General features: G+C 30.3%; 2 protein-coding genes across 9 annotated transcripts; one reads left to right on the top strand and one right to left on the bottom strand.

Moving 5' to 3' along the window:
* The first annotated feature begins 970 nt into the window (after nt 1–970).
* LOC122520881 lies at nt 971–8119 on the top strand. The gene is made up of 14 exons (XM_043641199.1): nt 971–1032; nt 1137–1522; nt 1591–1661; nt 1738–1966; nt 2069–2194; nt 2263–2541; nt 2632–2811; nt 2914–3373; nt 3644–4292; nt 4391–4964; nt 5319–7399; nt 7492–7618; nt 7706–7848; nt 7916–8119. Exons 1-14 carry the CDS (start codon nt 971–973, stop codon nt 8117–8119), a joined length of 5571 nt encoding a protein of 1856 aa, XP_043497134.1.
* Nucleotides 8120–8294: 175 nt separating this feature from the next.
* Nucleotides 8295–17522, bottom strand: LOC122521102 (ABC transporter G family member 20-like). Of its 8 annotated transcripts, XM_043641545.1 has the most exons (14): nt 17374–17391; nt 16937–16999; nt 16551–16726; nt 12532–12743; nt 11705–11975; nt 11195–11617; nt 11028–11117; nt 10827–10939; nt 10333–10718; nt 10125–10240; nt 9960–10030; nt 9795–9883; nt 9535–9711; nt 8295–9447 (listed from the first exon to the last, which is right to left on the bottom strand). In XM_043641545.1, the coding sequence occupies exons 4-14, from the start codon at nt 12738–12740 to the stop codon at nt 9146–9148; spliced, it is 2247 nt and encodes a 748-aa protein (XP_043497480.1). In that variant the 5' UTR covers nt 12741–12743; nt 16551–16726; nt 16937–16999; nt 17374–17391; the 3' UTR covers nt 8295–9145. The 8 variants fall into 8 exon arrangements, with proteins under 8 accessions (XP_043497480.1, XP_043497482.1, XP_043497479.1 ...); XM_043641547.1 differs by lacking the exons at nt 16937–16999; nt 17374–17391 and adding an exon at nt 17472–17522; XM_043641544.1 differs by lacking the exon at nt 16937–16999 and having other exon boundaries at nt 17390–17469.
* Between the last annotated feature and the right edge of the window lie 5015 nt (nt 17523–22537).

Here is a 22537-nt window from a genome sequence, read left to right as displayed (position 1 = left end):
ACGAATTTTGAATTTTTCTAGCATCAAAAAGAGTTATGGAATTGGCGTTACCGAAGACTTTAACTTCTTTGAAAAAAGTTACTAAAGATTTACGAGATCCTTTCAAAGTAAATCCGTCCGCCTTGAAAGCCATTTGTTCACCTAGAATCAAACTACTCGCTAGACCAACGGGATATAGAAAATCTTTTTATCAGGTCATATGAGATAAAATTAATCATTCATTTTATTTCGTAATATACATAACATCGATGAATAATGTATCTACTGTGAAACTATTAAAAAGAAAAAAAAAACTGAATAAAATAAAATGCTATTCTTATTGCGATGATTAAAAAGATATCATCGATAAGGAAATTATTTATGATAATAAAAAAGACAAGATTATTTTCTTATAATTTTTCATAATAAATCTCACATAATGAAACATGATATTACAAATACAAATATAAAAGTAACTAAGAAGCGTATAAATAGTTGAGTCGAAAACCAAGGATAGTGGTTAATTTAAAAGTCGAAGTTTCAAGTTAAAAATCGTAGATATTTTGCTAATTAAATTCGAGGAATAAATAATGAACGTTGTTAAGTGAGATAGAATTTTAATGAACTAACTGACTAAAGAGTCTTTCTAAATTCAAATCTTAGAAACTGGAGAGAAATAATATAAAAATCACAGATATGTAATATTAAAGCTATTGGTCGCCAATTTTTTGCAAGCAATTGGTTGAAATTAGAGTGTAACAATATCGAACGATAAATCTGAACTTAGACTAATTAATCGTTTCATAATTTTCAACGCAACAAACATCACACGTATACATTTTACAGCATCGAATAAAAGTTATATAACCAAACAAAAAAAAAAGAAAAAAAGGAATCTAAAAATGGAAATTTCAAATTAACAAGTAAACAAAATTCTCGAGGGGGAAAAAAAGAAAAAAAATTAAAAAGCGGAGCAACCGGTTTCTCCAAAATGTCTCGAATTTCTTTAAAGTCCAGGGAATCGAGTATTCGATCGTTGGCACGCCGAAAAAAGTAAATATAAAATGCAAATTAAATAAAAACAAATAGAAATATTACGTAGCCTTAGTTAATATTAATAATAATAATAATAATAATAATAATTTTTAACATTAAAGACAAAAAATAGAGGAGATAAAAAGCATGAAACCCATCGATTTTTGCTGTTCAGTAGAAGACATCGATCCTCTGATGAGATATGATCAACGTAAGCCACCTTATACGTCATCGTTAACCGCAATAGGTTCCTTGCAAGAATCTCCAGCAATAAAATTACGCACGCAATACATCAATCATTTGGATATAAAGAAACTAATAACCAAGGGCAAAGATACGCAATACATTGGAATAAATTCTGAAGATTTTCCTATTTCATCGATAAATGGAGCAATCCAGTGGTACATAGAAGACGAATTTGAATTAGCCAAAGATATTTTATGGGAAGATAGGTTACGAAAAAACGAAGAAGAGACAAGAAAAAATGTTCGTATTGGAAAAGCAAACGGTACGAAAGTTACGAATGATTACTTTTTTTCACACAGAGATATAATTATTTTGATATATAAATATTAGTGGAAGCTAAGTTGAAACAAATGAAGGGTAATGTTGGACCGCGATGGTATCAAGATTTTTCTATCGATCAGGTAATACAGGATTAGATGTAACGTAAGAATAATCATTGATTAGAAAAAATGATGATCTATCGTAATATTATTTCAGATGAGAAATCTGATGTCGTTGGAGGATGTGATGACGGCTGATTACAAGCAAATGGAAACCGGTCGTACGCTAAAAATTCTTATGGCCATGGGGATTGTATCAACCTTTTTTAAAATTGATCCAAAAACAATTAGAAGAATGCAAAGATCGTGCGACTTCAAGGCTATTGATTTTCTCAGAGAAACTTACAGATTACTTACCGGAAATTATTTCGAACAGGAAGGCTACAGTCTGTTCAACAATTTATTCTACATTCAATTTATATATATATATATAAATATATATTTTTTTTTGTTGGGGGAATAATTTAATTTTCTTGTCTTTTTCACAGAGAAAAATTACGATTGCAACGAGAGAATCATTTTATCAGCCATTGCTTTCTTAACATTACCAGAAACCATTATCGAATTAGATAAAAGATTGCCTGCCATTATTATGCCCAAATTTCCACCAAAACGTAACGATTTTATTTCTTTTCTTTTTTTTTTTTTCTTTTCTTTCTATCAATTTCATTTAATTTTCTAGCTCAACCAATGATGATTTTGCCAAGAAAAAAAGCAAGCTCACCGTACAAGGAAGAACTCTTTACGCGTCCCGATTGGGTAAATTATATGACTCGTTTACAACGTTGGCGAAATTATCGTAAATCGTTGCCGATACCAAAAGTTATCTTACCGGACGAAAATTGTCCGATATTTACTTATAAAGAAAATTTACGAAATTTTCATATAAATAACGTCATTGTTAAAAACGATTTATCGATGGCTTTCAAGGATTCCAAAGTTGATTTAAAAAAAGAGAAAAGTATATATATATATATACATATATATCAATGCAATTATAAATTCGTTCGAAGATAATTACGTCGAGTTATATTTTATCGAATTTTTCTAGGTTCATCGAAACGCGATGAAAGATTGACGAAAGCTAACGAAAATTTAACATTTCAAGAAAGTAATAAAAAACAGCTTAACAGTGATATTACCAAATTGCCGGACGATAATCAAATTTTTGATTTCACGCTTTCCGGATTGAGCGAAAATCAAACTGGTCCAGTTAAATACAAGATTTGCGGTACAATAACGTTAGAACAAATACGATGAACGTTTTTATAAAAACTTCCAGGATTATCTTCTTTTTGTCTTTAATTCTTTTTTTTTGTCTTATCAATTAAAGGGACACTTAATCCACCTAGAGATAATAAAAAATCATGGCTAGGAGAAAAGGATGCACATTTTGTTATCAGCGGTGTCTCGGACGATCCACCAACGTGTCCCGTTTCTTATGAAATGACAGGAGTTGCTAATGTCACACCAATAAACAGCGACGAAAGATTTTACACTGTGTTGAAGCTTGGTGATGGACCTAATAAGATATATCCAAGTGGTAGAAAAAATCTTTCGAAAAATTGGCAAGAATGGTTACAAAATGCGGACGAAGAATTTATTCAAGTTGAAAGGGAAGCAAATAAAATATTAAAAAGCGTCGAGGCTACCATGAGACTCGTATTTCCAGGACCGACTTGTGACAGTTGTTGCTCTTGCAGACAAACCAGAAAAACTAGTATCATGCAAAAGGAAACTAAGGCACCCTTCATGGTCATCGATGCTTTGACCGAAGATGAACGAAAACAAAAGTGATTGAAACGAAATCTTTTTTTTTTTTCTTTTAATTCGATTTAATGAAACAAGATAGAATAATTTAAATTAAATAATTTGAAGATAATTTGTACCAGCGTATATCTTTAAATTAATATTAAAAATGATTATTCAAATAATTAAGAATTATTTTAACCTGTACATCTTAATCATTTTAAAAAATTACTTGAAATATTTATTATATATATATATATACGCAAAGAGGATTCAATTTATTATTAAAGTAATTTATGAATTATTAATGACAGATATATCGTTGGATCTATGGCGTTACATTCGCCACCTCCTACACCTCATCAATCAACGGTGAATTTGATTGAGATCATTGCTTCGGAAGACAAGATAACCACGAACGTTATTATAAATGGTGTCACTACCGATAAAGGGGAGAAAAAGTATTACATAACTGGTATGAAGGATGAGACAATTCATATTCCTTCAAGAAGAGTCGAACCACCACCTCCATTGCCATTGAAAAATATTCCACCGTGTTCTTGCGCCATTCAACAAATGTTCAATCAAGGTGTGACACCAAGATTGAGTACCGATAACATACCATGGACAAAGGATGAGGGTTTATGTTTTGGAAAGAAGTATAGACCAGATATAACAGCAGCTTATTCTTGTAAAGCAAATCCTGGCGACAAGTCGTGTAGATTGAATCCTTTCCTAAAGGAAATTGTTAGGTTAGAAATGAAAAAGAAAGGAGAGAAAAGTATCGAAGAAGATTATTATACTAAGGAGAAGAAGAAAAAAAGGATGTACAGCATAGCTGATTTTCAACCTTGCGGCGATGAGCAAGGTATGAGCGTTTGCGGTGGTCCATGGGGTACTCGTAATATTTTATCTCCTAAAGAATTGGAAGAACTGGAAAGACAACGAAAAGAAATCTTGATGGTAGATTTTTCTTCTAGGGAAAATAATTAAAATATGATACATAGATCATTGTTGATGTCATTTAATATACAAGGGAATCGATGGTCATTTCTTTTTAGGGTCCACCGTGTGGAATTAGACCAGGGCGTGCTGTTTGCGAAGGACCATTCGGTGAAAGAATACCACAGCCAAAAAAAATTAGAAGTGCCGAAGAAGAGGATGAAGAGGACGAGGAAGAAGAAGAAGAAGAAGTAATACAACAGCAACCTGTTCCAATGAAAAAAGAGAAAATCCTTAAACGTGACAAACTTTGCCATGCTAGTCCAGAATCCATGGCAACCGAGAAAAAGATTGTTAAAGAAAAAGTTACCAAATTTATACCCGATCCGGATTATCATGGTTACGATGATCCATGGAACGTTTTTCGTACTGCACCGTCGGTTAAAGAAACTATTACAGAATATGAACAAAGTTTGAAACTTTCGACACCTAAACCACGATCGGATCCATCTCAACCGATTCTTGAAGTTTTGAAGAAGAGAAGGAAGAGAAAGAGTAGTAGTAATAAAGAATCCGAAATTTTCAAATCTTTGTCGACATTGTCTAAAGAAATTTCATCGAAAATTATTGACGACGAACAACAAATTGCAGTTACAAAAGTACCTTCGGATAAGATTAAGAAAGAAAAGAAAAGTATAAAACAGATTAAAGATATTAAAAAGAAACAAACGCTTCCTGCAACGTCAAAGAAAAATTCGCGAAGGAAGAGAACGGTAAGTTCTTCGTCGAAAGGAAGTAGAAGAAGAAGCGGAAGAAGAAGTAGAACAAATTTCTCTTCGAGGAGAGTGAATTTACGAACAGAAGATAAAACTAAAAGTATTATTAATACTGACCAAAGTGCACAAAATACGAAAGCAATTGTAAAAAAGAAAGAGAGGAACGAAAGGTTGCCGAAAATGTCTAAAGTATTTATTACGAACGATGCTAATTCAAAATGGCGTAAGAAGAGAAATAATGACAATAAAAAGAAATTGAAAACCGAACTAGGATCCTATCCGAACGATTCTACCACCAAATCCAAAACATCCTTGAAAAACAATTCGATAAACAGATCTCACGATGAAAAGCCGAAAAAAGGAAAAAACGAACAAGGTGAGAACAATTTGAACGTAAGTACGGTTAAACAAATTCGGAAAAATATATCTCCGTTGAATTTGGAAAAGAAAAGTACAAAAATGAATTCATCGAAATTACGTAAAGCCTCGAAAATTGGCGAGGTAAAAAAATACCATAAAAAAAAGTCGATAAAAGATGACAAAGTTATCTTTAAACCGGAAGATATCAAGCAAGAAATGAAAAGATTGAAGACCATGATGATGTCACCTGACACATATCCTCATAATATAGAACCAGTTGTTCTTCCTTCAGAACCACCATCTCTTTGTAAACACGAATACAGAGATTCTTTGGAAAAAGAATCGAAAGATCCAGCTTCTGAAGAAATTGTCAGCGAAGTGAAGATATCAAAAAAAGGTCCCTGTGGTTGGAGGACCAAATCAGAACAGGAATTGCCTGTTAAAAAGACTCTAGCTTATTTGGTCGATCCAGACCCACCTATTGAAATGATTCCTGTCAGAAAAAATGGGAAAGCTTGTATTTGTCGAGAAAATAGGAACAAGAAAAAGATTTTGATGTATCAGATTGGTGGATCAATTGGAAAAAAGAAAATTGAATCGACGAAACTAGATAAGATTGGTACGAAAAAAAAGGAAAATAAAGAGGAACGCGACGACATTAGAGTAATAGACGGTGTTATTTATTATACACCACCACCAAGTCGAAGAAGAAGCGACGAGTACGTTCCTGAATACGATCTTTATGAATCACCTTATGAAAAATGTGTTGATCTACGCAAGGATAGTTTTATTAATTTCTTAGAAAGATACACGACACCTCGAGACGTTATGTCAAAGATACGAGATAATGTCAAACCTTGCGATTGTAGTGGTTACCTGGACAGTTACGGTATAATAGGTGACCATGCAGAAATAGAAGAATCCAAGAGATTACTGAAGGAAAGAGAAAGATTGATGGAATCTAAATCACCAAGGGAAAGATGGGCTCTAGCTTTGAAGGATAAGGGTCTGATCGATTATTACGCTGGTTGTAAACATAAAGTACCATGTTGGACTACATGTGCTAAATTCAATAAATATACCTGTCCTCTGAAACCACAAAGATTAAGCGTGAAAAAGCCTGTTTGCGAGTGTAAATACGAGAGAAAGATAATTGAACGTAAGGAAGAAAGGATAAAGCGGAAGGAACGTGAAAAGAAATTAAAAAGCTTTAAAAAGAAGGTTTACACGAACGTACAAAATATTTCAAGACCCATGAAAGCTGACACGAAATTGATTATATCTGACGTTAAAAGAATCCCTCGGGATGACGAGTACATAGACGATGTACAATATTGTATATCAGGTGTAGCAGAAAATTATACTATGGGTCCAACGACAACAGTTGTGGAAGGTTTAAATATGGGAACACCTTTGCATACACCAGAACCGAGTAAAGAAATCATACCATGTGTTTGTTTGCATAGTCATTGGTCACCGACAAATATACCACCTGGACCATTACCTAGAAAAGAACATGCCTTGATAGAAGAAAGAAAACGTAGAAAAGAATACTTAGAAAAGGCAGCACGAATGATTTATGGGCCACAGGATGAAGTAAATAACTCTGAGGAATGGTATCACAGTTGTAAAGTAAAATGCGAGCCTGTTAAAATGCATATTGGCAAACGAAAAACAAATACTAAAGAGATAGAAGAGAAAAGTGAACATAATCAATTGATCAATTCAGTAAAACGTGATACACAAAAGTCTTTAGATGCACAGAAAGCTTCAAGTTATGATAAAAAGGTTGTAAAAAAAGTAGAAGAAGGAACGAATAATAATGCAAATTTAAATCAAGATATAACGATGATGACAGAGAAAAAGATACACGAAGAGACGAAGAAAGATAATAAAGTTGTAGTATCGATAAAAAAAAATTCAATAGAACACGAAGATCGTCAAGATAAAGATGTTAATATTGCAAATGTTAGTTTGGAGAATTTGATAAAAGTACGAATAATTATTAATATGATGAATAATCAAATATTCGATATTATATTAAATGCGTTGACAACAATTTTATGTTTTTTTTTTTTCTACAGAAAGAATTGAAAAAAATGGCAACGGAGGGATTTCTTTTTGCAAAGCTACCAAAATGTCATAGAATGCAACAAATTCAAAATTGGATTATGTATAGGAAAGGATTCGTTTGCAACGACGAAGAGACAAGTTATTTACGTTCAACATTATCCTTGCACATTTCATTACAATTCATTTATAAAATCTCATATCGAACGAACAATATTCATCTTTTAGATAAACTCTTGAAATTTTCGTTCATATTTTGGGGAATGGCTGACACGATTCCACCACCAAAAATTGTAATACCCTCCTTAGACATGTCCAAGAAAGAAATTCATGAATTGACGTTCGACCGTGCTAAAGAAATGAAGAACAAAGTACGTAACGATGAATAATTAACGAAGGATTTTTATGATTTAATTAATTTTTTCTTATCTTCGACAGATCGCTATGAAAAATGCCATATTCTATAGTCAGTTAAGAAAAATGCGTGTGTTATACAGCAGGTATATGTGGAGTACCATGGAGTTCAGAAGATATCCATGTTTGTCATACAAAAAAGCTTTCTTTACTTATATGCCTACAAAGGAAGCCGATGGGCACGTTTTTAAACCTTGGCTGATTAACGACGTTCGTGAAAAAGATTAAGGTTTTTTCGGTTGCATATAAATTCGTCAATAATCCATACTGTTCGCAAAATCGTGTCTCGAAAAAAATTATCGTTTAATCAAAGTTATCGCATATATTACGTTCAAATCGTTATTAACATTTTGAGTAACACGATATTTAATGATAGTTCTGAACAAAAAGAAATCTGAGAAAATGACATAAAAATAACACCTTTTATAATTATCTTTCCAAATGATTATACAATACAAAAATTATTGTTGCAATTGTTTGATATGGTAAAAATTAAAATTAATAATAATTAACATAATAAAATTCAATAAATACAATCATGTTGAATAGAAACTTATAATACCTATTTAGATACATACTACATACTATACTATTATTTCTTTGTGTGGAAGTAAATCGTTTTCCCGATTGAACGATTCTAGTCCTTCTTAAAAGTAATATACATACGATACATTTAAAAGTCTCTTAATATAAAACTAACAATTAATCGTTGTCGTAAGAAAAAGTTATACTTTTTCTATTCTCTTTTTTTAATTGTACATCTCAATTGAAACCTATCTAGGATTTATATTCATTAATTTTTAATATCTTTAATAAATATACAGCTAGTCACGCTTATACATTGTCAATTTGAAACTATTAATTATTGCTCGCGTAACGCAATATTTCAAAATTCTTATACACAGAGAAACAGAATTAATATTAAAATTATCGAATTTTCAAATTGATATCCAATTTTTCTATATAAGAATTATGAAACCTTGCATTACAAATAAACATCAATTATTTCAAATTTACATTGATAACAAATACGAATATTCCTGTGATTCGCTATATACAATGGTGGATTACAGAAGTTTTTCAGCCTCAATGAGAAAAACTTGATTAGTTTCTATACATGTCAATCCATTTACGCATATTCATATTACAAAATAGTATTCTTTTTTCTCTCTATCTTTCTCTTGAATATTATTGTGTGTAATTAATATAATTAATACAATTCATTATAATATATCTATATATATATATATATTCCTATCCTTTTTTAAATTTAATTGCAAATATTGCTATACTAAGAAAGATAGTGATCCAAGTAAGAGTGGCAATGAAACCATAGTAAACCGAGGACCTTGATAAATCCCAGCCTCTGGCTAACATAAACCTCATTGATTCGGTACTTTTTGTTAATGGTAAAACGTAACTAATTTTTTGAAGAACAGGATGCATTCCTTCGGATGGCCAAATTATTCCACATAACATAACTATCGGTAAAAAGGATCCCATCGCAACGTAAGTAGCACTTCTTTCGTTGGCACAGACAATGGCTATAACAAATCCTATAAAAAAAAAGAAAACCATAAATTAAATAAGATCGAGAAAACGAATCAATGTAAATTAACATATTAAAATATGATATTTTATACCGAAACACATTCCGCTTAATCCTGTGAGTACAGTTAACACAGAAACCCAAATAATATTACCCTCACAAGTAATTTGGAACACGGAGAAGCTGAATATCATTACCATTAAAGTTTGTCCAATCATTACCACGAATTGGGTTAATACCAGGCCGAATAATATTTCAGTACCAGTAACACCTGTAGAGGAAAAAATTGTAATAACTCGCATTCGAATGTATTAATCACAAATTTACATCACATAATTGAATAATGATGTTTACCGCACACTAAACTTCTTTCCAATAAACCTTCGTTCCTTTCTAGTAACAAAGCTCCCGACGTTAAAGCAACCGATAAGAAAAAGATGATACTAAGAAAAAATATGTTTTATATAACAATTGTAATTATTTTGTAAACATTGATAATCATTTAATTCGACAACTTACGTTAAAATGATTCCTGGTGCTGCGAAATCAGTAAAGTTTGGATTCAAAGGTCCATAAATCGGTGTTTTAAACTAAATCAATTTGCAAGATCGAAGATTAGAGATATAATTTGATAGGAAAAATAATGAATCGAAATGAAATAATATACTTGTATTTTTAACTTACATTTACAGGTATACTGGTTAATTTTTCACTATAGTTACATGCAACGGTAACTTCACGAGCAAAATCTATATAAGAATATAAGATGTTTCTTTGCAAGAGCTGACCAATTTGTTGATCTGAAATTAAAATGAGAATAACATGAAGAAAAAAAAAACAGTTAAAATTACTACTAAGATAAAGGCAAAAGACGTTAACAGATTCAAATTACTTGACATATCCATAACGATGTCCATGTCAGAATATATGAGATCCCAATTTTCCGCATTCTTGCCATTTTCTAGCCTCGAAATTAAAGCTTCGGAATAATTAGCTGAAAATGATATTGTACCCCATGCCCAGCCTCTTTTAACCGCATACTCAGCTTCTTGTTGAGTGTCATAAGGCACAAATATCATAGATGTATTCTTTAGGTGATTTAAAAATCGACAACTCAATAATGTTGTATTACAACCAATTGATGGTATACATTCATCGGTACTGTTGTTAAGTTCTTTGTTTACAATAGCAAATGTTAAACCAACGGGATCCTTTCCGATAGAAAGGCAAAATAAGACGATCTGTATTACTGGTAAACCGATGATGAACGACATTATGCTAAACAAATTGACTATTATTACGATAATGGATTACAATGATATTTCTGTTATGTATAATTTGTATATTAAAGAAAAGATTAATGTAAAATATTTAATTGATATTTACCCAAAATTTCTCCACATCCATAAAAAGTTTTTCCATATTAACGCTTTCATATGTTGTAAATTTAAAACGTTGAAATTTGAATAACATTTTTTCTCCGACGGCAATTCCGGCAACTAAATGTGAAAAATTATTTTCAATGAAAAAAGTAACTCCAATCTCTAAACTCATTACCAATAACGTGACTTTCTTAAATCCACTTACATTTCCTTCATCCGTAACGACTATGCTTCTTCTTCGACTAGAAATACTAACGTTGTCACCAAATTCGCCACTCATCTCGTCATCAGCGTCCTACGATAAAGAGACAAAGATAAATAATTTTATATAATCAACGTGGGAGAAAAAATACAAAAAAATGATGAACTTACCGGTTCCGGTGGTACACCGGTAACGCTACTGAGAATACTACTTCTTCTTCTGAGACCCATGTTCTGACGTCTGCTAAGTTTTAAAAATACATCCTCCAAAGTATCCAATCTATGCATTTCCATCAACTTGCTCGGTGATTCTTCGGCAAGAAATTTACCTCCCCTCATAAGACCAATTATAGTCGCTTGTCTGGTCTCCTCGATATAATGTGTCGTTATGATTATAGTTTTTTTACCATCCTTTGTTAACTGGACCAAATGATCCCAAATATTTTGACGTAATACTGGATCAACTCCTACGGTTGGTTCGTCCAAAATTAAAAGTTCTGGATCGCCCAATAACGTTGCAGCGAATGATACCCTTCTCTGTTGTCCACCCGAAAGATTTTTAATAAAACGATTTTCCGATGGCAACTGCAAGAACTAAAGTAACAATCGATAAAATAACAATCGATCAGTTAGAATCTCTTAAACGTTAAAATAACGATTTATTCATGAAAATAGTGTTACCTTCAAAAGAAACTCCAATTTAATATTAATTTGTTCGGTCGTCATACCTGCGACCCAGCCAAAATATATAAACGTTTCTTTTATAGAAAATTCACTGTAAAGTGATATCTCTTGTGGCATGTATCCTAATCGTGGACCTGGTACACCTGATTCTTTTGATCCTGGTTTACCACCTAGAACCCAAATTTCTCCGGAATTCAGACGTCTTCGACCCACGATACATGATAATAAAGTTGTTTTCCCACAACCACTGGCACCGAGCAGACCATAACTAAAAAAAACAAAAAAAACATTTTTATCCGTGTTGTCAAATATTTATAAAATATATCCGCTTTATTTATTCCTCATTAATTATTCATTATTCTGATATCTTAAAAAAGGGGATCTTACGTGAAAATAAATGGATAACAGTTGATAATATTCCCATTGAGAATAGTTTTGCTTAATTATTCATGCCAGTATTATATAAAAATAAAAAAATAAAAAAATAAACAAATATCGATTGATATTTTCGACGTGGTTAAATAAACATTATGCGAATTGACGAGAAGAAACATTTTGACCTACTTTTAAAATGAATTATTTTGAAATTTTTAATGTTTTTTCTCCAAAATATAATATATATTACAGCTTATAGAATATTAAAACAACGCATGTTCTAAGTTTTACGTAATAACGTATTTAACAGCATCGAAGTTTCAAAGATCACCTCTTTACGTAAATATCATTTAAATAATTTATTTGTACTTTTTCTTTTTTATATATTTTATTTTGCTTTCTTTTCGAATAGATTTGAGTTATATATATACATATATATATTAACTCACATCGTGCCTTTAGGCACCGTCATGTTTAATCCATCTAGGACAATATTAAAATTCTTTTTCGGTCCATATCTCTTACACGCTCTTCTAACGCATACCGCTTGCCTTCTTCTCGTATCCAAGGTCGATGTTTGCGTTTGAAACTGTGCTCGCCTTGTTTTCAACTCCAAAGAAGCTGTTGGTACGGTTGATGTTGCATTTGACAGATTCATGATCTAAGAAATATGCAAAAAAAAAACACTGAAAGGATAATAAATAAGACAAAAAATAGGTTTACATATTATTGTGAATACATATGTATGTATCTGTTTATAGTATGTTAAAGTTGCTTTATCGAAAAAAAAAAGAAGAAGAAAAAATTAACTTTCTTATTAACACATTTGCGACAGACATTGTTCAGATGAAATGTTTAACTGGATACCAAATGTAATCATTCGAAATATAAAACATATTATTAAATGAAACAATAACATTACAATTTAACAAATTTAACAAAACAAAAATATATATATATATATAATAAAAATGAACACTTAACAATCAAACAAAATTGTATTAATGAATAAACAAATTAAAAATTGTAATATATATTTATATTGCAAAGTACTACTTTATCGATATTTATGTGGATTATTTTGAAATGACGTAGAACTACGTAATTGGTATTTTATTTGAAGTGATCTAGGATTACGTTAGTTGTCTCGTATGTGTTTCATATAATTATAATATTTCATTCTTCATTTCAAGATACGAAAAGAAAGAGAATACACAAGCATAACTTTACAATGTCGTCATATTTGAATATTAATATTAACTGTAAATAAATAATTGATGTGTTTTGATAAAGATTTAGGCCAGGGGACATTATCGTCGAATAACAAAATAAGAATCTGTGTAATAAAATAAAAAAGAAAAAAAAAGAGAAACCCTGACCAAATTTTCAACAAAAGTTGTTTGCGAATTTTTATTAGCTTGAGGAGAGCATTATTTATTACTAACACGAAAAAATGTATATGCTATTTAAAATATTGCACAAGAGAAATGTAATACACGACGGTGTATATACGTTTGATCATCAAAAGTGTAACATGCATTTTGTGACGTAAGATGTTACGAAGTCCGTGTGTGTTCAGTTACACCGTAGGTTACACACGAATATACGTACACGGTGTAAGTGCGAGCGAGAGAGTAAAAAAGAAAGATCGCGTAGAGGCGGGAAAATCGGTGATTCAAGTTTCACCATTAGAAATGAAAGTAACTATTTATTGCAATAATGTAATAAATTAAAAAAAAAAAAAAAGAAAAATATCCTCGTCGTATTATATTTTAAAACTTTTTATTTTTGCGTTGTAATCAATTTATTTTTTTTTTCTATTTCCGTGCGATATATGAGTTTTATACTTTGTTCGTTCACAAACACACAATTTCGTTGATTTTATTTCCTTCTCTTTTAAATATAAGAATGATTAAAAATTATTTTTTCTATACTTTTTTTTTTGGTTATTTAGAATAACCGGTTGTTAGAAAGATAAATCGTCGGAATTGTTTTTCGTGATTAAAACGAAACAGATAATGATAATTATCGAGTAAAATTCTTGAATACGTGTGCACGAAGACATGTGTTCGATGCCACGTGGATTTACGTCGCAGCATCCTTCCTTTATTAAAGAGATAAGTATATACGTCAAATTGCTATAGTATTTATGTAATAAAAGTAAAGAATTCTTTGGTCTGAACGAGGTGTATTATACCGTTTTTATTTTTAATAGTCACCAAACGTATCGCGTAATTCGTTAGTGATGTAACTCATACATTGTAGGTCGTACTCTCACTCCTTTTGATTATCTATCTAGACGGTCCAGAAGCAAACCTTTCTCCTTTAACTTGTTTTAAATCGATCTGTTTGATTTCGAAACGATTTCTCAATTTTCTTTTCTAAATTAATTTCAAAAGTATACGATGAAAAAGAAAAAAGAAGTTTAAAAAAATGACCAATAATTTTGATCAACGGCCGAAGGAAGATTGTTTTCTAAATTGGTTACATAAGTTTCTTTATTCAAACCGAAATTCGATTAGATCATTCATCTTGACGATTAATTCATTTCTTTTTTAAGTTTAGAAAAAGTAAAGGAAGAGAAATTAAGGAGAAATATGATGAAGTTTTTAACGTCTTTTTTCTTTTTTCTTTTTTTTTTTTTTAAATTAAAGGACACTCCCAAGAGTCAATACCTAGGAATCTCACTTTGTGTCGAGAAAATTATCGTCGAATTCTTGGAAAAAAAATGAAAAAATACTGGAAATATTATCTTATTCTTTCTTTGATTAAGATCTTAAGTTTTGCGCCCGTACAAACACAGTAAAGTTTTATTTACAAAAGTTCCATCATATTCTGATCTAACAGAGTACCGAATACAGTGAATACGTAACCGGACTTTATTTTATTACTCATATGTGTGTACACGCTGTATTTAATGTTTTCAAAAGAGAGAAAGAGAAAAAAAAAAGAGAAAGAAAGATAATATTTCACAACGCACCGAATTATTTTCTCTCTTGCATTACCGTCGATGTTCATTATTTAGCCACGTTAACGAATAATAATAAATTTGTCTTCATCTTCAACGGACGACTCGATTAAAAAACTTACGAAACTCTTTGTCACACACACAATTCTATTTATAAAGAATATTTAAAGAAAAAAAAAAGAAATAGTAACGATCAAATGAATGAAATTTCTTTCTTTCTTCGTTGAAATCAATTTCTCATTCATTTCGCGAAGTGTACGAACAAAAATTGATTAAAGAAATGTCATCATCTGCCGAGAACTCTCAGCATTAAGTGTTAGAAAAAGTTAAGAGAGAAAAAACGACAAAAAAGAAAAGAAAAACTATAATAAGTTAGTTCGATGACTCTCGTTGTTAGTTGAGAACGAAATAATCGTGTACAGATTCGATATGTATGTCTTAACTCGTGAATGCAACTAGAATGAAAAGGAAAGCCGATCCTATATCTGTGATACATAAATTCACATACGCTTACGCATTAAGTATGTATGTATATGTATATATATATGTATGTAGGTATATATTAGTTTATATCATTTAACGTATCAACGAAAATACCTCGGATGATGGAAGATAAACGTAAGGATGGACAAAAAGAAATATATTAAATGACGAAAATTAATGACTCTAATAGATTACTTAATTATATTGCAATTTTATTATTCGATCTTTCAACCTGTACGCGATGATTATGATAATGATTATAAGAATAATTGCAAGAATTGCATTTTTATTTTCAACACAAATAAATCAATTTGTTCGCTTCTCAGAACGATCGTCTTCTCCTATCAAACCCCTCCCCCACCCACCCCATCCCCAAAAGAGAGAGAAAGAAAGAAAGAAATAGGAAATGACAAAGATTACGAGATATAATTTTTGTTGTCTTTTTTCTTTCCTTTTTTCCTCTTTCGCACACGTGCGCACACGTTCGAGTTACTGTGTGAGAGTGGCATGACTGTGCGTAAAAATGAAAAAAAAAGCAATTACGTTAACGTGCAATAATACGAATAAGGACAAGCGGAGCTAAAAACGAATGACAATGATAATCACGCGAATGAAAATGATATGGAAGAGAAGAAAAATTGTCCAATGGTGCGCAAAAAAAAAAAGAAAAAAAAAACCGATAACGATCGGTATCAAATGATTAATTTTTGCAACATACGTAAACGATTTTGCGGTTTCCCCGTGTGTCATCCCGTTAACATCATTCGCAATTCCTTTTTCAAATAGTATAAAGCAAACTTTATGCTGAGTCAATTTATCATTAAAGTTAAGATGACGCGTAGAAAACGCCGGCGTGTTGTAAGTCCATGTTTGCTTGACATTTAAATACGTATTGATAGAAAAAAAAAAAAGAAAGAGAGACAAATCTTTGAGTACTCCAGCCCGATTATTTTTACCATTATACAATATTTAAGAAACAAATAATTGTATTGATTTAACAAATGAGTGTTCACTAACCTGCGATAAATCGTTAAATTGTTTTGGACTTTCGAGACACCAGGTAGTCGGAAAGAAACGTTAGGAGGACGGACGGGATGATAATCCCTCTTCGTTTCTTTGATTCGTCGATCCTTTATCGAAGCACGATTTGAAATGTTCCATCGTATAAGAATTCCATTATAAATTTGATAAATCTATATTACAAAATGTAGAACAAAGGATAATGTAATCTCGATGAGAAAAATCACGAACACTTATTAGAGTACGAAAGAGTAATAGTAACGGTAATAACACCAACGATACGATAACGATAATAATTACGATGATTATGATGATAATGATGATGATGATAATGATGATAACAGATTCAGGAGGAGCCAAGAAATACAACAAAGGATTCTCACTGCACAAGCTCACGAATTCAATGCCGAACTGAAGAATTTTCTCGCAGTGAAGGGTTTTTTTGGCTGAATCGAGAATAATATAGAAACAACGAGATATATCGTCTTTCTGTTTCTTTCTTTCTTTCTTTCTTTCTTTATTTCTCTGAACTTGACCCTTTTATTCTTGTTGTTGTTGTTGTTGTTATTATTATTATTATTATTTCTTTTTGTTTCCCCTCGTTCCAATCGTATGATCCAATAAGAATTTATTTCTGGTCAAGTATTTTTATGTTTGATATTTTTGTTATACAACGAGGAAAGTTAGCAACGAAAGTAACCAAACGAGAAAGAGTAAAGAGTAAGAGTGAAAAGTACGAGAAACAGGGAAAAGGAAAGAAAGAGAGAAAGGGAGAGAGAAAGAGAGAGGAAAAGAAAGAAAGAGAAAGACGATACGATACAATCCGTTCGCTATACCGGAGAGAACTAGCCCGATCACTCGCACGACCGGAGAACCAAAGACTTGTGCAAGACACCAAAGTCGTCTAACAAAAGTTACCAAGACTGGAGTTAGCTGATGTGTCTGCCGATCCGACTTGCTGCTTCTGGTGGGAGCGTTAAACTTAAGAATGAGAGATACTCATTCGTTATTCGATTTAAACCTTTAACCACCACTTCAACTTCAACATTAAATCTTTTTGTTTTTTAATCGTCACGATTGATTTAAAAATCATTTTATTTTTGCCATTGATTGTACACTTTTACAGGGACTTGACGAATTATTTTGTAATAATAATATTTTTTTGAATATTTTTGTTCGTAGAATCAGATCAAAAGATTCTGTTTATAAAATTAACGAATTTATATCAACGACAAAGGAAATATAAAATAAATTTATATAAAATTAAATCGAACTTTATCGATGATATAGATCGAAAATATTTTTCATTATACTTTAGATACGATTGAAAATATAATGATCGATCTTCGGATACGGACACGTATTATTTTTACTTTTACGTTTATGTTGTTATTAGCAACGACAGTTAACACGTTTACTTTTTGTATTATCAATTAGGGTATCACTATACAGAGTTGACAGAAAATATTTATTATACGAAACGTTTCGATTACAACAAATTAATAATTCATATGTTTCTTTTTAATATGTCACGTAATCGATAATCCAATATAAATACACAAGTATATTGATTTTATATACATAGTTTAAATAGTGGAAAAACTTGTCCAAGAAATTCGAGTAGAAATCGGAACGGTAATTTAGTAAGAATCGTGTTCTTGCAAAATGACGTTTTCTTTTCGTTTCTTCTTTCGAGATTCCCTCCTTTCTAATAATAATAATAATAATAATATTAATAATAATTAACGCATTGTTCGTTTTATTAAAAACGAATACAGTTTCTCAATTTTTATTAGAGAAACGTGCAAAAATAAGAGAGAATAAAAGGAATTATAATGGAAAAAAAGAACATGCGTGTTATTTGACGTGAAACTTGGAATGAAATTAACAATAAAATGTGACACATGGATATCTCACTCAGTCATCACGTGGTATACTTTGTCAAAGTCATTAAATTCATAAGCAATCATTTGACGAATGTATTCAATCACTAAATGAGAATACGGATGATACTTTGGACTCCAGTCAAGGATATATTTTATCCTTCAGAATTTTAATAATCGTCTTAAATAGCAGGCCGATTAACTGATTAATTCTTATAATAAACTAAATTCATTTCCTTCCACGTCCACCTTCCAACTTGCAACCTTTATTTTGCTTTTTTTTTCGTTTGTTTTTTTATTTTTGAATTTGTAAATCATTTCCAATTCGTCATTTGAAATTCCACGAACGTCCTAGTCTCTCTACGGTAGGAAAAAGTAGAAAAGTTAGCATTCGAAATTTGCATGGACATAAAAATGCACGGAATAAAGTCAGACGAGTTTTTGAAGGTCACTCGAGGAAAGAAACACCTTCGTTTCTCTGTTAGAAGAGAAGGCTGTTCAGTTTTTGCTTAATCTTCTTCTTCTCCTTCTTTTTCTTCTTCTTCTTCATCTTCTTCTTCTTCTTATTTTTACAATGAAATTCGCAAGAAGTTCGACGTCAAGGTTCTTCGAGCCAAGGTTTGTTTTTAGGTCGATAAAGAATACAAAGATAAATATGATCTCACGTATAAGCTTAAAAATATCATTATCATAATGTTTTATATTAAATAAAAAAAAAAAAGATACCCAACGATAATATTCAAATTTCACGCGAGAACGGAACTTTTGAAGAAAATCACGTTATTTGTGTAACCGTGATCAATTTCTCATAATAATTTATACTCTCGCGAGAAAAATAAAAACAAAAACAAAAACAAGAAAGAAAAAAGAGAAAAGAGAGGGGGAAAAAATATAAGGATATGTAAAAAATAATATCATTGCAAATCCAACAATTAGTTAATGCTGAAAGTTTTTACGTAATATTACGCGTGGAGAAACAAATTCGTGATTTCGAAACGACGCGTTAATTATATGATACACTTTTCTTCTAACAATTGCCAACCATTATTATTACGGTCAATAACCGTGAAAAACAACAAATTTAAATCAAGCCTCCTTCAACGTTATGATATACAATACCATTAAATAAGTACTACCGATATTAGAAAATTTCACGAAATAATTTGAACTTTTTCATAAATATTTCGACGCAATGCAATAGAAAAAAGAAAAAGAAAGTAAAACATACAAATTAGATTACAAGAAACAGAAGTATTTTTCCTTTTTTTCAATGGAATCAATGGAAATGTTAACTAACGTATGAAGAGTCTTTTTATATACATAAAAAAAACTATGTAATGCAATTATACTTATGTAAAATAAATGAATGATACCTACAAAATCTGTTATAATAATCACAATAGAGAATAAAATTTGTAACACGTTGAGAGTAGGTACACAAATAACGTCAGAATTTTCTGATGATATTTCCTTTTTTTTTATTTTATGTCGTCGATGATACGTTGCATACTATAATACTATTTTCAACATATGTGAGCGTGTTCTTTCCCCGGATAAATATTAGACGAGAATCCTTTTTTCTTCTCTCCATTAAACAGCAATAATTCTTCGATTAAAATATTACGTCAACAGATATGAGACGAGATTATCTGCATGAACAAAAGATTAATATCGATAAAATGAAGAAAAAACTGATCAATAAAAAAAGTTTCACACTCCTTTCTTACTCGAAAATGATTGGATAGAATTGTGGCATATTGCTAGAAAAAAGCAAAAAAAGGAAAAACGGAGAAACATATATTTATTTTTTTATTCTAAGCTTCACTTACGTAAATTTTTCCAATATTGATTATTATTCTTCTTATTGTTGTTTGACCTTTAATACCTGCCACAAAAGAATAAGAAGAACGATTGGCAGAAATGCTAACCTAAGTTACACATCATGTGTTTACGCGTCGAACCGAGTGTGAGTAATTTGCAAAAACAAGAAAGTGAGAGAGAGAGAGAGAGATAGAAATATAGACTACTGATGGAAAATTTTTAAATAATTGATATTAGCAACTTTGATGGATTTGACCATGAAGACAAATCATAGAACTTCACCGTCAACTTCGTTTAAAATAACTTTAAATTTATGCATGTAAATATTTAAAAAATAACTTTAAATTTATGCATGTAAATATATATATGTACGTGTACAACTCGAGAAGAAATTTTTTATGGAGAATGGAATCAAGAGATAAAGAAAAAAAGAGAGAGAGAGAGAAAAAGAGAAATGGATAAAGCTACTATTTCAAAGATTACGTTTCTTCTGATTTATTCTCGTCTACAAATGGAATAGAAAAAAAATATACAAATGAGAATAGAGGTTGGAAACAAATGTAATACAGTGCTTAACAAAAAGTATTGTCGTAGACGGTATCTATTAGAATTTTTGTTTTGTTAACTAGTAAAAACAAATATGTACGATTATTTATTTTTAATCTTTTATTTCTTTTTTTTATATTTTTATTAAAGTATCTTTTACATGTTTAAAGTTAAAATATATATAAATATGTCGATTTATATAAAATGGGGATTTCATTGGTGTAGAAAAATAAAATAAGAAAAATATACGATGTTAATAGTTAAAAATAGTTTCCAGCAAAAAATGGCGTTCATGTTGCATTATTCATTTTATTTTTTTATTCTACATCAATTTATTGGGTAACGGATATCCCAGAAGTGTTTACCAAGATATGTCAATCGAATATTTTCAAGAAACATTCTTACTATACCAAAACAACATAACCTGCTCGAATATCGAGTTTATGAATTATTCAATATTTATTTATTTAGATTTAGAAAAGAATCTAAGAAACAATATTCTGTTTTCAATAAGGAAGATGATAATATTTTAGCAAAATTATTCTTGTCAATTTGAATTAATTCTAATTTAAAAAAAATAACGATAATAATAATTTATACTCTTAAATATGGCGAGGATTATTAAATGCTAATTTTTTAGTTGTTTTTAAGAATAAATATACGATGGACAAGAAACTCATATTAATTTATTATAACTTAATTATCTTTTACGTCCAGAAGAAAATTATATACTGTGAAATTTATAATATTACTTAATTACGTATTTTTCTTGATTATAACCTAAGTTCATAAAAAAGAAAAGAAAATAATATTAAAATCTTCGAATTAATATTCAAACTTTATAGCGGAAAGTGAATTTTGTGACGAGAAAATGAAATAAAAATGTAAACCTTTTAATTATTATCACAATATATATACATAATCATCATCATCATAATCTTTTGATAAAAGATCAGCTTTGATTTATTGTTTATTTTAATTTTCCAATCATCTAAATTTTACAGATTGACAAATCAAAATCTATAATTTCTCATACTCTTTTTTTCTTTCCTTTTTTGAAAAGTATCTACAAGTAACGTCTATATAAATGCAATACCAGTAACGCTGTTTAGTATAAAGTCTCGTTAAACAACGACGACACTGACACATTTTCAATTAGTCACGAGGTTAACCGGTTTGAGAATAAACTAGTTTTTATTTTAAATCTTCTAATACCCAATCCTACTATACTAAGAAAGAAAGAGAGAATCTTCCTTTTCTTATAAAAATCTTTAAAACAATAACTAATTATATTGAACAATAGCAATTTATCAAAATCGAAATAAATCATCACTTAGAATGAAAAGATCGAGTAATAATGATTAATGATACTTAACATATTCACGTTTATATTTTCTAGCAAAGTTAAAGATCATTTATATGGACCATTTGCATATCAATATCTTAGAACATTAGTTATTTTTTTTTATAATTTTTTTTTTGGGGACTATATGTAAAAAGTCAGACAATCGGCAATGCAAATGAGATGTTATGACGTCGGTCATTTATATACCTGTATTAATTATGTTAATAAATGTTATTTATTTCGATCCGAACTAATCCTGTCTCTAAATTCTAACAATCATTTGATCCATATCACTAGATATATAGAATAATTATGTCATTTGTTAGAACTTAAAATTGCTAGAACGTCATGAATTACTGTAAAAGAAAAATAGAAATTTCTGATATAAT

The sequence above is a fragment of the Polistes fuscatus genome, unplaced genomic scaffold, assembly GCF_010416935.1.
Source record: "Polistes fuscatus isolate 324 unplaced genomic scaffold, CU_Pfus_HIC Scaffold4, whole genome shotgun sequence".
In the NCBI taxonomy this organism is placed as follows: domain Eukaryota; kingdom Metazoa; phylum Arthropoda; class Insecta; order Hymenoptera; family Vespidae; genus Polistes; species Polistes fuscatus.
This window is presented reverse-complemented; position numbering and strand designations above follow the sequence as displayed.